At 39.2% G+C, this 17171-nt stretch overlaps 1 protein-coding gene across 1 annotated transcript in view; it reads left to right on the forward strand.

Annotated features, from left to right (window-relative positions):
* The window catches only part of GSDMD (gasdermin D), a 43440-nt gene extending 29037 nt beyond the window's left edge, over nt 1–14403 (forward strand). Inside the window, exons 5-9 of the mRNA XM_044684594.1 lie at nt 668–700; nt 830–1203; nt 7185–7329; nt 12809–12894; nt 13354–14403. Of these exons, the coding sequence (XP_044540529.1) occupies nt 668–700; nt 830–1203; nt 7185–7329; nt 12809–12894; nt 13354–13599 (884 nt within the window). The 3' untranslated portion in view covers nt 13600–14403. The remainder of the gene's footprint in view (nt 1–667; nt 701–829; nt 1204–7184; nt 7330–12808; nt 12895–13353) is intronic.
* Nucleotides 14404–17171: the final 2768 nt, after the last annotated feature.

Genomic DNA, 17171 nt, shown 5'->3' on the forward strand with positions numbered 1-17171 from the left:
AGCTGTGTGTGTTTGTGGTCAAATTGCTGACGGACTCAGTTTCCTTATCTGTAAAATGGAGATCCTAGCCCCTGTATCCTAGACCTCTCAAAGCCTCATTGAGCATCAAGTGAGCTAATCTATGGGAAGTGTAGTTTGACAGAAGTCAGCCGTTATTATATATGTATATTATATTAATATATTAATTATCAATCGACTCAATTAACAAAACAAGTAATTGACAATCAACTATATAACAGTATATAATAAGATATACTAATACATTAATATAACATTAATTACTATATATAATATTTATAATGTATCCTATATGTGATATATTGATATAATAAATAAGTATATATTATATAACAATTACTATTTTGATTAATTATATGATTATACTATAATAAAAATTTAATTAATATCTAACTACACATACTAGATAATTAGATATTAATTAATGTATTAATATAATATCTTATTATCTACTGTGTTATATAGTTGGACATTGACCCCACTGGTAGTGTATTAGATTGGGTGCTGAGGACCACGGTGATGGGAGCAGACAACCTGAATGAGGGACCTCCCATGGGATGGATCGGATCCTTTGATTTGAAATTGGGCGGCTTTGTTCTGTGCTAAGATTCCTAATGAATCCTGGGTGAAACCTGTTTTCTCTTTTCAGGGAGCACATCTAAGTCCCCCCAGTATTCCTCAGGTGGGTAGCTTTTTCTTTTTTGTGTTCCCCCCTCCTCCACCTCTCCTCACAGAAATAACTGAGGTATCAGAGATAAAAACAGCCCGAGGTATTCAGAGGCCACATCCATGGACAGGTCGGGGTCCACAGGCAGGAAGGGACCAGCAGCTCATGGAAGGGTCAAGGTGACACAGCGCGTCATGTCTTGGCCCTGGCTGGGGACCGTGGTCTTGGAAAGGGTGGGGGACTGCGGTGGAAGGAGATCCCAGACCCTTACCTGGATCCCCAGAGATGGGGTAAAACTCTTGAGGAAGAGCCTGAGAGCCTTAGTGGTCTTGTTCTTTCCAGATGCCTGCAAAGTAGCCGCAGTCAGCTCAGTCAAAAGCTTGGAGGATTTGCAAGCTCAGGTGAAGAATGAAGAAAAGGCCCTGGACGTTCTGAGTGTGGAGCTACGGAGTATTCTGCTCAGGAATTTCCTGGAGGTCCTCCAGAATGAGAAGAATCTGTTGGTCTTTGAAGACCTGGTAAGAGAGTCTGGAAATCCAGGCCATCCCAGGACTGGGCGCTGAGGCGCTAGGCTAAGGGAGAGAGAAGGGGAGAGTGGGCTGGTGCCAACGCTCGATTTTGAGTTAGAGCACCTGGCTTCAAATCAGACTGTATTTTGTTTTTATAAATCCTTATAGGAGGCAACTGGGGGGAGCAGTGGATGGAGAGCCTGGCCTAGAGACGGGAGGTTCTAGGCTCAAATCTGGCCTCAGACACTTCCCAGCTGTGTGACCCTGGGCAAGTCACTTAACCCCCATTGCCTAGCCCTTACCGCTTTTCGGCCGTGGAATCAATACAAAGCATTGATTCTAAGATGGAAGGTAAAGGTTTAAAAAACAACAACAACAAATGGGGTCACAAAGTGTCAGACACAATTGAAAAGACTAAATAATTAAAATATTCAGTTGACATACAAATAATAAAACAAGAATTTTTACACACATATATATATAAATTTCTCAGGAATATAAACCTCATCATTTATGAAAAATACAAATTGAAAACAAAATTAAATTAAAATTAAAACAAAAAACTTCTTTAAAATTAAAAACAAATTAAAAACAAAAACTCCTCTAAAACCTAGTAAATGTAGAAGTTGAAGAAGAGGAAGAGAAACATGAACAACAAACTTCCCAATTTATTCTAACACATCACAGGAAGCATGGTTTTCAGAAGAGCGGGTAGAACTCCAAAACTTTTTTTTTTTCGCTAGTTTGAAATAATTCCACTAAGGACTGGATTGGTTAGCCACTACTATACCCAGCTGGGTTTTAGCAGGCCCCTCTGGGAGACAGTCTGCCTCAGCCTTATAGAACTGCTTTCGGCGAGGTGGCAGGTTCTGCATCTGTGACATTTTCAGCTTCTTTCCCTCTGAGTCTTCTGGATCACAAGGCTAAAGGATGTCACGAGAGCCAATAAGACTCTGAATTGGGGATGCACCCCCTTCCCACCAAATCTTCAGGGCCCTCGTTTGGTTTATCCCATCAAAGAGACTTGAACCACAGAATTTCAAAGTTGGAAATAGCCTCAGGCGTTATCTGGCCCGAGTGACATTTTATTAGATTGTGTGACAATTTGATTTCTTTTTTAATTTATTTTTTCAAGTATTAAGCATTTGTTTCTTTCATCTCCTCATACCTACAAAAGAGAAAAGTCTAGAAAGAAGGAAAAAAGAAAAAAGGGAAGGGAAAGAAGGAAGAAGAGAGGGAGAGAGAGAAGGAAAGAAAGAGAAAGAAGGAGGAGGTAGTTAGATGACTCAGTGGTTTAAGAGCCAGGCCTGGAGATGGGAGGTCCTGGGTTCAGACAATTCCTAGCTGTATGACCGTGGCAAGTCACTTAACCCCCATTGCCTAATGCCTACTGCTTTTCTGCCTTGGAATCAATGCACAATATTGATTCTAAAAAAGAAAATAAAAATAAAGAAACAAAGGAAGGAAGAAACTAAGAATCCCTGTATCTTATAAGTACATGATCGTGTCCAAAAATGCATTTCTTATTCTGCTCATTAGTCCCATCACCTCTTTGCCATGAGGTAAGCAATGTTCTTCATCTTTTTTTTTTAAAACCCTCACTTTCTATCCTAGTAACAACTCTAAGTCAGAAGGGCAAGGGAGAGGCAGAGTTAAGTGACTTGCCCAGGGTCACATAGCTAGGAAGTGTCTGAGCCTAGTTTTGAACCCAGGTCCTCTTGACTCCATGCCTGGCACTCTATCCACTGAGTTTCCTAGCTGCCCCTAAGGCAATGTTCTTCTTTATAAGTCTCCTGGAATCATAATTGAACAGTTAGTTGGTAGAGTCCTTCAGTCTTTCAAAAATGATTATTTTTATGATATTATTGTCCAAATTGTTCTGATTCTACTCACCTCACTCTGCATTCACATCTGAATCTTCCCATGTCTTTTTAAAATCTTTTTTCCTCATTTTCTTCAGGCATTCTCTAAATTATTTTAACAAAGAAATAAAAAGTGTATATTCTGCTGGGTGTAATGGGAAAGATCTTCAATTGGGAAAACTGGGTTTGTGATCCCAGCTCTGGCACAAGGAACTGTGTGACCCAAAGCAAATCTTTTCCCCTCATATACAAGACAGAGATAATAATAGGACCTACTCCACAGGGATTTTTGAGACTCAAACATAGACATTTTGTGAAGTTTTTTGCAGATCTTAGAGCCCTATATAGATAAATGTCAGCTATTATTACTTTTATTTTTGGTCATGGGATATTATCAATAGAGAGAAATTTTGGCAGGGGAAATGTCTTTTCCAATGCAAACCAGCTCATCAACTAAAGAATTTTAGAATACTACATGGGACACAGAGAGGGTAAGTGATTTACCCAGCCAGTATCACAGCCAGTATCCAGTATTATTTTATTTTTTTAACTGTTTTTTTTCCCCAATTACATAGAAACAATTTTTGACAATTGTTTTCTGACCTTTTGGAATTCAAGTTTTCTAACCCTCTTCCCAAGATAATGAATAATCTGATATAGGCTATATCCATACTTTCATACGATTCATATTTCCATATTGCTCTTGTCATGATGGAAGTTACATGTCACACATACAATAGAAATCTCACAAAGGAAATAGAGTGGAAGATGGCATGCTTTGATCTGCACTCTGACTCCAGCACTTCCTTCTTTGCCTGTGGATAGCATTTTTGTGATGAGTCCCTTGTGGTTATTTTGGAGACTTGCTTTGCTGATAATGGTTTAGTCCTTTGCAATTGATCATCGCAGTCTTTTTATTATTATATACATTGTACTCCTGGTTCTTCTTCCTTCACTTTGTATTAGTTCATATAATTCTTTCCAGGTTTTTCTGAACTCATTTTGTTCATCATCTTTATGGTGCAATAGTATTCCATTACAACTATGTACTACAACTTGTTCAGCCATTCCCCAAGTGATGAACAACTCCTCAGTTTCTAATTCTTTGCTATCACAGAAAGAGCTGCTAAAAATATTTTAGGAAGGACCTTTTTCCTTATCTCTGATTTCTTTAGGACACAGACTCAGCAATGGTATCACTGGGTCAAAGAGTATGCATAGTTTTGTGGCTCTTTGAGCCTGGTTCCATATTGCTCTCCAGAATGGTTATACCAGTTCACAGTTCCACCAAGAGTGTATCCCAGTTTTCCCATAACTCCTCCAACATTTATCATTTTCCTTTTTGGTCATGTTAGTCAATCTGATAGGTGTGAGGTATGATATCTCAGAGGACATTGCTTTTATTTCCTAGTAGATAGTTTCATGAATTGTTGGGGCAAATTCTTGAACCGTTGACAAACTGATGATGATGCTCTTTCAACCTAGCTAGGCTGGTCCTTGGGCAAAAGGTACCAGTTGTTCACTAGGTCTATACTCCCAAGTTTTTCCAGATTAGTAGGGACCACTAGACTTTGTTAACTAAGCCTCAAATTTTCTGTTAACTAAGCCTCAGAAGCTCTCCTCTATATTCCAGCTAGGTGACACAATAGATAGAGAGCTGGACTTGGAGTCATGAAGACTTAAATTCAGATCTTTCCTCAGACATATCTTTGTGATCTTGGGCAAGTCATTTATCCTTTCTCTGACTGTTTTCCTCCTTTGTAAAATGGAGGTAATGATAGCACCTATCTTATAAGGTCACTTTGAGAAACAATGAGATGATATTTGTAAAGCACTTTGCAAACTTTAAATGCTAGCTATTATTATAACGAGCCTCTGAGGATAATATCAGTGGAGTATATATGAATAATAGTTAAAAATCCACTGATACAAATATCATAGTTGATTCCTAGTTCTCTGTTTCTTCTACTTTCCTCATTTATTTATGATTCCTTCTTTAACAATCCTACTAAGATTTGTAATAAGAGTATATATGAGTTTATATTTTTCCTCATATCTGGAAATTTCCCTGGTTTTCCTGTCACTTCTAGGAAAGGATTGAGAAACTGTGGCTCTGCTCATTGTCCTTTATTTTCAAATTAGATGGATGCAAATCCCTTACTTAGGGTTGCCTGTGGACTAAGGGGAAAACGTAAACAATATTGCCACATTTCCAAAGCACTATTCTAGTCCAGCTCTGTTTGTCATTCTTAAGGAGTCATCCAAACCCTTTGGCACCTCATTCAGTGACTAGAACCTCCATATTTTTGAACTTCCAAAGCCAACTCCCTAATAATTGAACTTGTCAGTGCTTGGCCTATTAATTTCCCATAACTGGTCAATCCTTTCACTGTGTTCAGTGACACAAAAAGGGGTATATCAATATGACTCCATTTGCTCTTGGCAAAATCTATGCTTATGAAGATTGACATCTTCCAAACAGATGTTCAATTGCTTAGCAATACCCAAAAACAACTGTTTACCTCACTTTTTTCTGGTTGAATGCTTTCCTTTTCTATTGAATTATCTTGATTTCCATTTTAAGTTTCCATCCACAGTTCACTCTTCCAGAAACAGAATCTAGAAACTGATTATTTCATTTGATGAGATGCTGCAATGGAAAGACTTGGACAAGTAATCCCAAGGACCTAGGTTTAAGCCCTTGCTCTTCTACAAGCTCACTGTGTGACATTGGCCAAGTCTCTTTTCTTCTCTGGGCCTCAGTTTCCTCTTCTGTAAAATAAAGGAATTGGGCTAGATGATCTCTATGTTCCTTCCCAAATTTAATGATTTATACTTAATCTTTGTCATAAGGCTTTTTCACAACATGAAAAATTTGGTACTCAATGAGCTATTTTGTCACTCTCTTGACTTACAACTCCCTCCCAGGAAATATATGCATGGTGACTCCCAAGGATATTGATCACAACATAACCTCTTGAGATCAGGCAATTCATGATATTACAGAATAAAGTTTTATTAAAAGGAAATAAAGCAAACAAATCCTATACCCTTTGTGGATTATTCTCCAACTTGCATTAGCATTTAAGAATTGGCTCCATAGAGTGGCTGCTACTGCAGGTTTTAGGAAGAAATTTGTGGAACTGAACTACTAATTCTGTAACTCACAAGCCCCTACTGATGTGTTTCTCATTTACAATCAGCCAGTAGACTCAATTAACTCATAACAGAGACATTTACTTAAGTGGCATAGAAAGAACAGTAGATATGAAACATTCTAAACTAAACCTGGGGTGCAATCTACAAAATGTCCATGGCAAGGGTGGGCTCAAACTTAGAGTATAATGGTAGTAAAGTACGTATAGCATACATGCAGCTCCTGGTACTCCACAGGGCCTGTACTCCACAGTCTTTTTTTTTTTTCACTTTATAACATCATCACATAGATGTCCATAGGAATAGCATCTCTATTGGATGGGTCGCTAAGCTATTTTCTTGGGGTCTACTATTCTCCGTAGTGTGACTGTTTTTTCTTCTACCAAAGGCCATGCTCCTTGAAGATGCTTCCTCCTTGGGTGACTATTTCTCTATATCCTTGTTTATTTGAAGTGTGTATGTCTCTGCTCTGCAGTAGAAATAGAAAAAATGCCTACTGTGGTAGTGGCTCCTATTGAATGCTACATAACTTAGAGGGGAGGAGAAGAAGTACCTTCTTCATAGCCTCCTACTAACCAGCTCTACTTATCACTATGTATATTCCTTGGGTTCAGTCTCTTTATTTTCCCTGAGACTCAAATGGGGGAAAGGAAGAAAAAGGGGCAAATATCCCAACTCTGGATGTGTGTGTGTGTGTGTGTGTGTGTGTGTGTGTGTGTGTGTGTGTGTGAATCTTTGAATCTCTTTCTCCTACTTTTTACTTACTGAGTGGGGTGGTAGGACCCAAGGCTGGTCCAGGAGCTGCCCTGGAGCTCAGGGTCCCTCCCATACTCCCATATGTGGTAGTCCCAGGTTTTTCCAGGCCCCAGTATCATTTGGGGGCAGACAACCTGGATTCTAGCCCAAAGGGCTGGTTTGGGCAGGAAGATGTCACTCTCACAGTTAAACTTCCTTCTCATCTTTCCTCTACAGCTAGAAAACAGTTTGTACACTGGGGAAACCCCAAAGGATGTGAATGGCCCACCAGGAAAACTCCTAAGTAACCTGCAATTCGCTGATGGAAAACTTTGTGATGACCTAGCAGGGGCATTCCTCTACCTCACTGGAGCTCTGAATGGTAAGGAAGATTGCAGAACCAGAGGGGATGGGGGTGAAGTAGGCCTCAGGACACAATCCTCAGAGAACATCAGTTTTTCAGTTCCTCTCTGAGAAATGCTTGATATTCTAGATTAAGTCTTTCTTTCAAAAGAATAAGAAACCTTCACATCTTCTAGCATTTTTATCCTCACATTATGTCTGTAAGGTGGAAAGGAAATAGGTAATTGTCTCCCTCTTTCACTGATGGAGAAGCAAAGGTCCAGAAGAGAAGGTGACTTGCCCCAAACCATATACCTACACACTGTATTGGCATAGCCCATTTCTGTGATTCCCAGAGAGTCACCTCTCCTTCATAAGACACTATGTCCCCCACAAGAGCCCATCATCAATGAGAAGAAAATTGCCCTCTCCTAAATCCTTTCTTCCTGTGCTCCCCAAGGACAGGAAACATTAGGACCACATCCTGATTGAGGAGAGGCTACAGTATTCCCTAATAATCCTTAGCCCCTCTTCATTGATCCTACATGGATCCTCATCAACTCTCATAGGTTTAATTAATATCTCTATGAAGATAATTATCAGATGTGTATATCTAGTCCTAGTCTCTCCCTAAGCTCCAATCCCCCATCACCAACTTCCTACTAGACATCTTAAACTGGATATTCCATAGATACCTCAAACTCAATAAATCAAAATGAGAATTCATTTTTCTTTCTTTTTTCTTTTCTTTGGTGGCTTGTTCAATTTCCTTTTCTGATATGGGATTATTTAAGAATTTTACTTCCTCTTCTGTTAATTTAGGCAATTAATATTTTTGTAAATATTCATCCACTTCACCTAGATTGCCATATTTATTGCCATATAATTGGGCAAAATAGTTCTTAATAATTACTTTAATTTCCTCTTCATTAGAGGTGAGGTCATCCTTTTCATTCATGATACTGTTAATTTGGTTCTCTTCTTTCTTTTTCTTAATTAGATTAACTAATACTTTATTTTATTTGTTTTTCAAAATACCAGTTCTCAGTCTTATTTATTGTTCAATAGTTTTTTTACTTTCAATTCAGAACTCATTTTTCACCCCAAAACCTATCCCCTTTTTCTAATTTCCCTATTTCTGTCAAGGATACTATCATCTTGTTGTTTTTTTTTTAACCTTACCTTCTATCTTAGAATCAATACTATGTATTGGTTCCAAGGCAGAAGAGTGGTGAAGGCAAGGCAAAGTCATTTGCCCAGGGTCACACAGTTTGGAAGTATCTGAGGCCTAATTGGAACCCAGGACTTCTTACCTCTAAGCCTGACTAGGCCACTGAGCCACCTAACTGCCCCCATCTAGGTTTGTAACCTTGGTGTCACCCTTGAGTCATTCCTCTCCTTTTTCCCCCATATCAAATCACTTCTTATGTCTAATAGATTCTACCACCACATCTTTTTTTTTCTCAAACATTTATCTTCTGTCTTAGAATTGATACTAAATATCAGTGCCAAGGCAGAAGAGTAGTAAGGGTTAGCAACTGGAGTTAAGTGACTTGCCCAGGGTCACATAGCTAGGAAGTGTCTGAGGCCATATTTGAACCCAGGAATTCCTGTATTTAGACCTGGCTCTCTGTCCCCTTAGCTATGTAGCTGCCCCCCTCCACAACCTCTTGTATCTCCTCTCACAATACCTCACATCCATTCCTTTCTACCACTCAGCGACTTTCTTGATTCAAGTCATCATCACCTCTCACCTAAACTACCTGAATAGCATCCCAATTGGTGTCCCTGCCTCAAATGTCTCACCTTCCCATTTCATCCTCCACACAGCTTCCAAAGTGTTCTTCTGAGCATGTCATTCACTATTCAGTAAATCCCATTGATTCTCTGTAACTTCTAAGATTAAATATAAATTTCTATTTGAGGAGTTTCAAAACTCTTCACAACCTGACTCCAATTTACCTTTCAAGCTTTATTACATATCACTCCTTTTTACATGCTCTACAATCCAACCAAACTGACCTCATTATTCTTCACTCCATCTTTCATCTCTTTGTCTTTATGTTAGCTGTTGAGTTTCAAATTTAATATCCAATATTCTAAGTATTATATTTAATAAGATTTATTAATAATAACTAACATAAAAGATAGAGCAAAAAGCTACCTTCCTTAGCCCTGCATGCTGGGAAAAAAGAGAAGAAGAGGAAGTCCTTACAGCAAACTATATACAAAACGTGAAAAAAAAATGCAAATGTGAGGACGCAGGGAAAGAGATACTGGGAGATGAAAGGAATTCTGGGGAGCATAGTTTAAAGGTACAAAATTCTCTAATTAATGCATTGTTCCCCCATGCTTGAAAGGCACTCCCTCCATACCTTTGCCTCTTAGAATCCCTAGTGTCCTCCAAGCCTAAATTCAAGGACCTCCTTCTGCATGAAATCATTCCTGATCCTCCTTTTCCCATCCCAGTCCTTTCTTTTCCTTATATAGCTTGTACATCCCTTTAGATGTGCACGTTGTCTTCCCACCCTTCACAAACCCCATTTTAAGATGTGAGTTTCTTTAGGGCAGATATTTTGTTTTTGTCTTTGTATCCCTAGCTCTGTCTTGTTTCTTCCCCTACCTATGTGGCCACTCACAGTTCCCTTTTCTAGGTCATCATGCCCCACACCTTCATCATGGCTATATTCCCCCGCTCTGGCTTTGGTCCTCATCTCTCTATATGCCCTCCATGCTCAGTGATCTCCTCGCCTCCCATGGGTTCATCTCTATGAAGATGACTTCCATATCCCTATATCCAATCCTTGTGAAGTGTTGGTGGTACAGTGGTTAGCATTGCTGTCTCTCTATAGTCATTCCTAGTCTGGAATTTCCTACTGGATAATCAGTAAGTGCTTGCTTTGTGCTGGGGACTGTTCTGAGCCCTGAAGATACCAAAAAAAAGAGGCAGAAAACAGTCTCTGCCGTCCAAAAGCTCACAATCTAATGTGTATGGGGGCCGGGGGACACTAGCAAGCAAATATGTACAAACAAGCTATAAACAGGATAAATGGGAAATAATTAATAGAGAGAAAGAATTAGAATTAAGAGAAGTTTGGAAAGAAGTTTTGGAAAGAAAGAAAGTTTGGAAATTCCTATAGAAAATGGGATTTTAGTTGGAACTTCAAGGAAATCATGGAAGGCAATGAAGAAGGCGAACATTCCAAGCATGGAGGAGAGCCAGGGAAAACGCCCAGAGCCAAGAGATGAAGTGTTCTGTTTGTGAAGCAAGACCAGTGTTATTGGATCAAAGAGTATCCAAGTGATAGCCATCTGTGTGGTCCTGATTGCCTAGCACGTGCTGCTCTTCTCTCTTAGGACTGATACTAAGCTAGAGGTAAGGATTAAAAACAAAAAGACTATCTAAGAGGCAGGGAATAAAGTAAAAGAAGACTAGAGAGCAGGGGAGAGGATAGGTTATGAGGAGTTTCGAATGGCAAAGAGAAGATTTTATATCTGATCCTGGTGGAGATAGGGAGCCATTGGATTTTATTGAGCATGGGTGTGACTTGGTCAGACCTGTGTTTTAGGATGATCACTTTAGCAACCCACTGGAGGATGGATTGGAGTGGGAAGAGATCTGAGGCAGGCAGACCCACCTGGAGGCTATTGCAGTAGTCCAAGCATGAGGTGATAAGGGTATCAGAGTGGTGGCAGTATCAGTGGAGAGAAGGGGATATATTTGAGAGAAATTGCAAATCACACAGAGATCAGAAACTCATGATAACCCAATGACAGAACCTAATGTTTTTCTCCCTAAATCCAACCCTCTTCATAACTTTGCTTTGAAATCCAGTTTCAAAAACTGAAAATCATCTTCCATTCTTCCCTCGCCCACATCTACTTTAACATATTATCAAATCTTGTCAATTCTCCCTCTAATATCTCTCCTCTTCTCACCATTCCCATAGCCACTGGGTGGTTTAGGCCCTCATCACTGTGGCAGTAACCATCTACTTGGTTTTCCTGCATTATCTCTCCATTAATACATCCTCCCCATAGATGCCAAAGTAATCTTCCTAAAACCCAGGTCTAACCACGCAACTAAACAAAAGGAGCTCCAATGGTTCTGCTTTATCTCTCAGCATCAGCACCATCATGATTAGCATTTATATAGCATCCACTAAATACTGATAACTTTATAAATATTATCTCATTTGATCCTCAAAATAACTCTGGTGCTATTATTATCCCCATTCTACAATTGAAGAAACTCAGGCAAAAAAAAATAATAATAATTAAATTAAGTGATTTGCCTAAAGCCACACAGCTAATGACTGAGGCTGGATTTGAACTCTGGGTTTTCCTAAATCCAGGCCCACTGCTCTATCTGCTTAGCTGCTCTTTAACCTTCCCCTCTAAGCATTTTATGGTCTTTTGACACCATGTTTATTAAACATTATTGCTCTTTTTCACATTCTACACTCAATTTAAACCAGGCCATTTGCTGTATCTTGTATACAGCATCACTTCTGTTGCCATGCTTTTACAAAGCCTAGAAAGTACCTATGTTCTCATCTCCTCTTTTTAGAACCCTTTTAGAACCTTTAGAACTTCCTTCAAAACTAAATTCCAATACTACCTCCTATATAAGGCCTGCCCTGGGCCCCATAACTATTTGTCTCCCAACAGACAACTTTGGGGGCAGCTGGGTAGCTCAGTGGATTGAGAATCAGGCCTAGAGAAGGGAGGTCTGAGGTTCAAATCTGGCCTCAGACACTTCCCAGCTGTGTGACCCTGGGCAAGTCACTTGATCCCCATTGCCTAAAAAACAAAACAAACAAACAAAAAAAACCATGATTTCTCCAATAGACAACTTTGTATTTACTTCCTATGTCCTCTGTATATAGAGTTACTTATGTATTGTCAAGGATTAGCAAGTTTCTAATGGATTTTGTGTTGTTTATAATTGTCCTGGAACCTTAGAATTACTCTAATAAATCAGTGACATACTTTGGAAGTTCTGTCCAAGAATATTTAAAGGTCAGCAAGTCCCTGCGGATAACTGCAAGGCACACGTTAACCAAGAAAATCTTGGTTTACATTCCAAATGGTTGACAGTCAATGTCTTGTGCTGGAGAGAAGTTTTCCCACATTGCTCACCCCATAAACTCCCTCCCCATTTTCTTAAAACACTATAAAAGCTGTCATCCTCTCCTCCTTGAGCTTGGGTTTATCCACCCCCCACCCATGTGTATGTGACTTCTCTCTTTCAACGGGAATAAACATCTTTGCTGCAGAGCTGCGTGCCTGATTGGTTTATCAGAATAACATAATTGTTGCTTGTTTGGTTCTAAGGTTGACAATATATACTATGACCCTCTCACATAATATAATGTAATAATATAATGTAATATAATAATATGAGAACAGACACTATTGCCTTTTCATCTTGCTATCTCCATCACCCAGCATACAGTTTAGCCCATAGTGAGGCATTTAAGAAAGACTTGATTGATGGACTATTGATTTGTTCCTAGCCCTCAGTGATGTCCAACATCAGACCCTGATCAAGATCCAATCTCTAAATGAAAAGGAAAAGATCATGTCCCAGGAGATACGACTGGTAAGAAAAACTACTTGCCTCCCAGAAGTAAGCCAGACAATTGCAACTTCCCAGAAGCCTTGGAATGGACAGTCTAGAGAATGAATAAGAAATGGGGTCGTGGGAGCAATCTAGAATGGGATAGTTTCAATTATGTGGTTATATATTATATATACCAATTTATATGCCAATATGTACTATATATGTGCCAATATAAAATACATATAAATTTAAAAAAAAAAAATATATATATATATATATTATACCTGCCCCCTTCTCTGCCAAGGTATCCAGAAATCCATGGGATGAATTCTGACCTCTGAGGATTTCTTGCCCATCGTGCCTGTTGTCCAGCAGGCCTCTTAAAATGGATCAGGATTCTAGTATTTCAAGGAGGCTTTTGAAACACTTTCTCAGACTAGAGTGTTCCGAGCTCTTCCCCAAAGATCCTGGGTTCAGTCTAATCCTGTTTCCTAACAGGTGGAGGAAATTCTGAAGAAGAACTTCAATCAGACCAAGGAGACAACTTTCTCCTACCCTTCAGAGCTGGTGTCCTTGGTCCAGGGCCAAAGCGAGGTGTCGACCCTCACCCGTGAATTGTTGGAAGAGTGCGGACTGTGGCTCTCAGAAGATGATGCCCAACTTACTTGGGATCCCTGTGCTCTGCACTCACTTTGTGCGCTGTATGGGAGCCTGATGCTGCTGCAGATTCTCACTACAACCTAGACTTAGGCCCTTTATTCTCACTCATTTGGAACCTCCTATTTCACATCACAAGGTCACAAAATTTGAGAGTTGGGCTGCCTCCTGCCACATCTAGCCCATCCATGCCCAAAATGAATCCCTGCTGTAATGTACTAAACGAGTGGTCATTTGAAGACCTCTGTTGGAGAACAACCCACCACCTTTCAAGGAAATTCATTCCCCTTTTGTTCAGGTTTTATCGCTGGAAATTTTTTTCCCTAATATCAAGCCTTAATTTGCCCATTTGCACACCTCTGTCCACAGTTCCTAATTCTGTCCTCTGAGGTCAAACAAAACAACCTTTTAAACACTTGTACACAGCTATCATGCCACCCCTTTTAGCTTTTCTTCTCCAGGCTAAACATCCACTGGTCCTCATATGACATGGACTCAAGGCCCTCTACCCTTGTGGTTGCTCCCTTTTGGATTTTTTCCAGCTTATCAGTGTTTTTAAACTATGGTGCTCAGACTAGATGAAATGTAATCAGGGCAGAGGCAGAACTATTACCTCTCTCTTCCTGGAAGCCATGCTTTTCTTGAAGCAACCCAAAATGATCTTACCTTTTGAGTTGCCATGTCACACTGCTGACATCAGTGGGCTTGCAACCCATTAAGATCTCCAGATAGATTTTTAGACACACTGCTCTATAGCCATATCTCAATATCTCATGGAATCATTAGCTTCTATTTGACCAACTCTAATTTTAAAGTTGTTGAGGTTTTTTTTCAATAGGGTTTTGTGGCTCTTTTTCCAAGATATCATTTTTCTTTTCATATCCTTCTCAAGCTCTTGCTTCTTTTCCCATCTTTTCCTCTAGTGCTCTCATTTGATTTTAAAAGTTACTTTTAGTTATTTTTTAAAATACTTTTTCTTCCATTAATAAAATTTAATAATGGGACATTAAAAAAATACTATTTCTTAGAGACAGCCAGAAAGTAAGTTTTAAGAAAAAAACAAAACTCTTTAACTCTTTTGGGAATTCTTATCAGATTTGTATTCAAGTTATATTTTTCTTTGAGGTATTGCTTATAGATGTTTTCAAGTCATTCTCATCTGTGTTTGGTCTTGAGTTTCTCTGTCACCATAATAATTCTTTATGGTGTGATTCTTTTTTAATTTGCCCATTCCATTAGATGGTAAGCTCATTAAGGGCGGTACCTATCTTTTACCTCTTTTTTGTATCCCTATTGCTTAGCACAGTGACTGGCACATAGTAGGTCCTTAATAAATGTTGATTGATTTCTTAATAAATGCTGGGTGATTCAACTTGACTAGTGACTCCACTCCTTTTTAACCCTAACCTTCTAATGTTAGAAAATCAATAAAGGCTAGGCAATGGGAGTTAAGTGACTTGCCCAGTTATGTTGTTAGAAACTAAGGCCAAATTTGAACTCAGTCCTCCTGACTTCAGACCTAGCCACCTCAACTCCACCTCTTTTAATTCCAAGGTTAGCTCGTATGAGCTTTGCATGTCTTTTGTGGATAATAATGTATGCATATTGTCTATCTGCTTAGAATGCAAACTCCCATGGCAGGAATAGTTTCACTTTTGACTTTGCATCCCAGTACCTAGCACAGGGCCTGACACATAATCAGTATCATCATGAATGCCCATGATTGTTCATTTCCTGGGCCTCAGTTTCCTCATCTGTAAAATTAAGAGTGGTCTAGATGACTTCTAAATTCCCTTTCAGCTCAATATCTATGACTATGATATCCTTTTGTGTTTCAAGTGGCATATTTTTAGTTTTCTCACCCACTCTCTAACAGGAGAGGCAGCATGGAGGACTTGGAAGAGATACTATTCAGACAAAATGGCTGTAAGGAATTCTGGTTTGTTTTCCAAATACAAAAGGATGAGTTAGGTCAGAAAATTCTGCATTTCATAGAATACTATGACAGCACCAAGGACATGCATGACTAGAAAGGGAGGTAGGCGAATCACACGGCAAAGACAAAAATGAACCCTAGCATTGCAGCGACTGCCTAGTGCCACCCAGTTTTACATTAATCCGTGGTCTTCAGGCCTCCCTAATATAGCCCGAGACCCTGAGCTCTGAACTGAGATGGTATTTATACCTGAGCTAGATTACACGAATTCAACTTAGAGGAGGTCTGCCGAGGGTGGTCTTTCTTGGCAAGAAGAATGGTTTTTTCCTTTGAAGACATGGTACCCTCTTGGCAAGAAGGTCTGCCAAGGGTGGGGGGGGGGAGGGGGTTTCTTATGAGGATCAAGTCTTTCCCTGAAGGCTGGATGCCTTCTTGATAAGAAGGTTTGAGTTTTTTCTTGGCAGGAAGGTCAGATCTCGGCATATCTTGTATCCCTCCATTCCATTCACAGTAATAATGAGAATAGTCAAGGTTATTCTGCATCTTCAGAGCAAATGAGATAGTATGACTTTGCTGCCTTATAAACTCCTGAATACATTCCAAAATGCTAAAGGCATGTGCATACTCCCTTGGCAAAGATATCTACAGGGAATTCTATTACTAATTTTAGGTATACTATAATTATTGATTACTGATTCTTATAAATAATTATGTAATAATTAGAATATTTCTTACTATTAAATTCATTATGATTATAACATCATTACAATACTGATCATCTAATACAGTTACATGCAGAAAATAAACAGTTATACAAAGGCATTAAAAAATGAATATAGACCAAAATTGCTTAATTAGATTATCTTTTACAATAGCAATATATGGGAGAGGCAGGTCTTAAACCCAGTTCTTTCTGGCCTCACAATTGTCTTATTTCTAGCATAGACACTTACTTGGTCCAATCTGGATATCTTGCTGTCTTTACTACCATTTTCAGTTATTTTACAAGGATATCAAGAATTTCAGTGGTCAGAGCTGAGTGGTGGTTTCATTGTCTTTGATGGAGAAAAAATTTGTTAAAATAATTATTGCAAGTTTTTCCCAGTTTTCTTCTATTTACAGTTTCCATTTTCACCCTTGGATGTCCTTGAAATGGCCACTAAATTGGATATCTTGACACTTTTTTCTTAAACTGGTTTTACTCTGCATTAATTCTCTCTGCTTTCTGATTCAATAATGCTTATAATTATCTAGTATCCTTCTTGGTAAGATTTTCCAAATGAATTTCTACTATAACCCAGCTATCTCTGGCAAGTGAGTCATGTTTGATGACTAAGATGCTTTCTGGGCTTTTTTGATCTCCTTATTATAGCCATTAGCTTAGGTTGATTAGTAAATGGAAAGAACTACTACTACAAAACAATAAAAAAATGAATGTTGCAAAACTACAAAGAACTGGGTTGACCCAAAAGAAGAAATATGAGAAGATGCCTCCCCTTACTCCTTTGCAGAGTGGGGTCCAAAGGTATGGAAAATTGCGTACAGGGGGCAGCTGGGTAGCTCAATGGTTTGAGAGCCAGGCCTAGAGACAGGAGGTCCTAAGTTCAAATCTGGCCTCAGACACTTCCCAGCTGTGTGACCCTGGGCAAGTCACTTAACCCCCATTGCCTAGCCCTTATCACTCTTCTGCCTTGGAGCCAATACACAGTATTGACTCCAAGAC

Source organism: Gracilinanus agilis, chromosome 1 (assembly GCF_016433145.1).
Source record: "Gracilinanus agilis isolate LMUSP501 chromosome 1, AgileGrace, whole genome shotgun sequence".
Lineage (NCBI taxonomy): Eukaryota > Metazoa > Chordata > Mammalia > Didelphimorphia > Didelphidae > Gracilinanus > Gracilinanus agilis.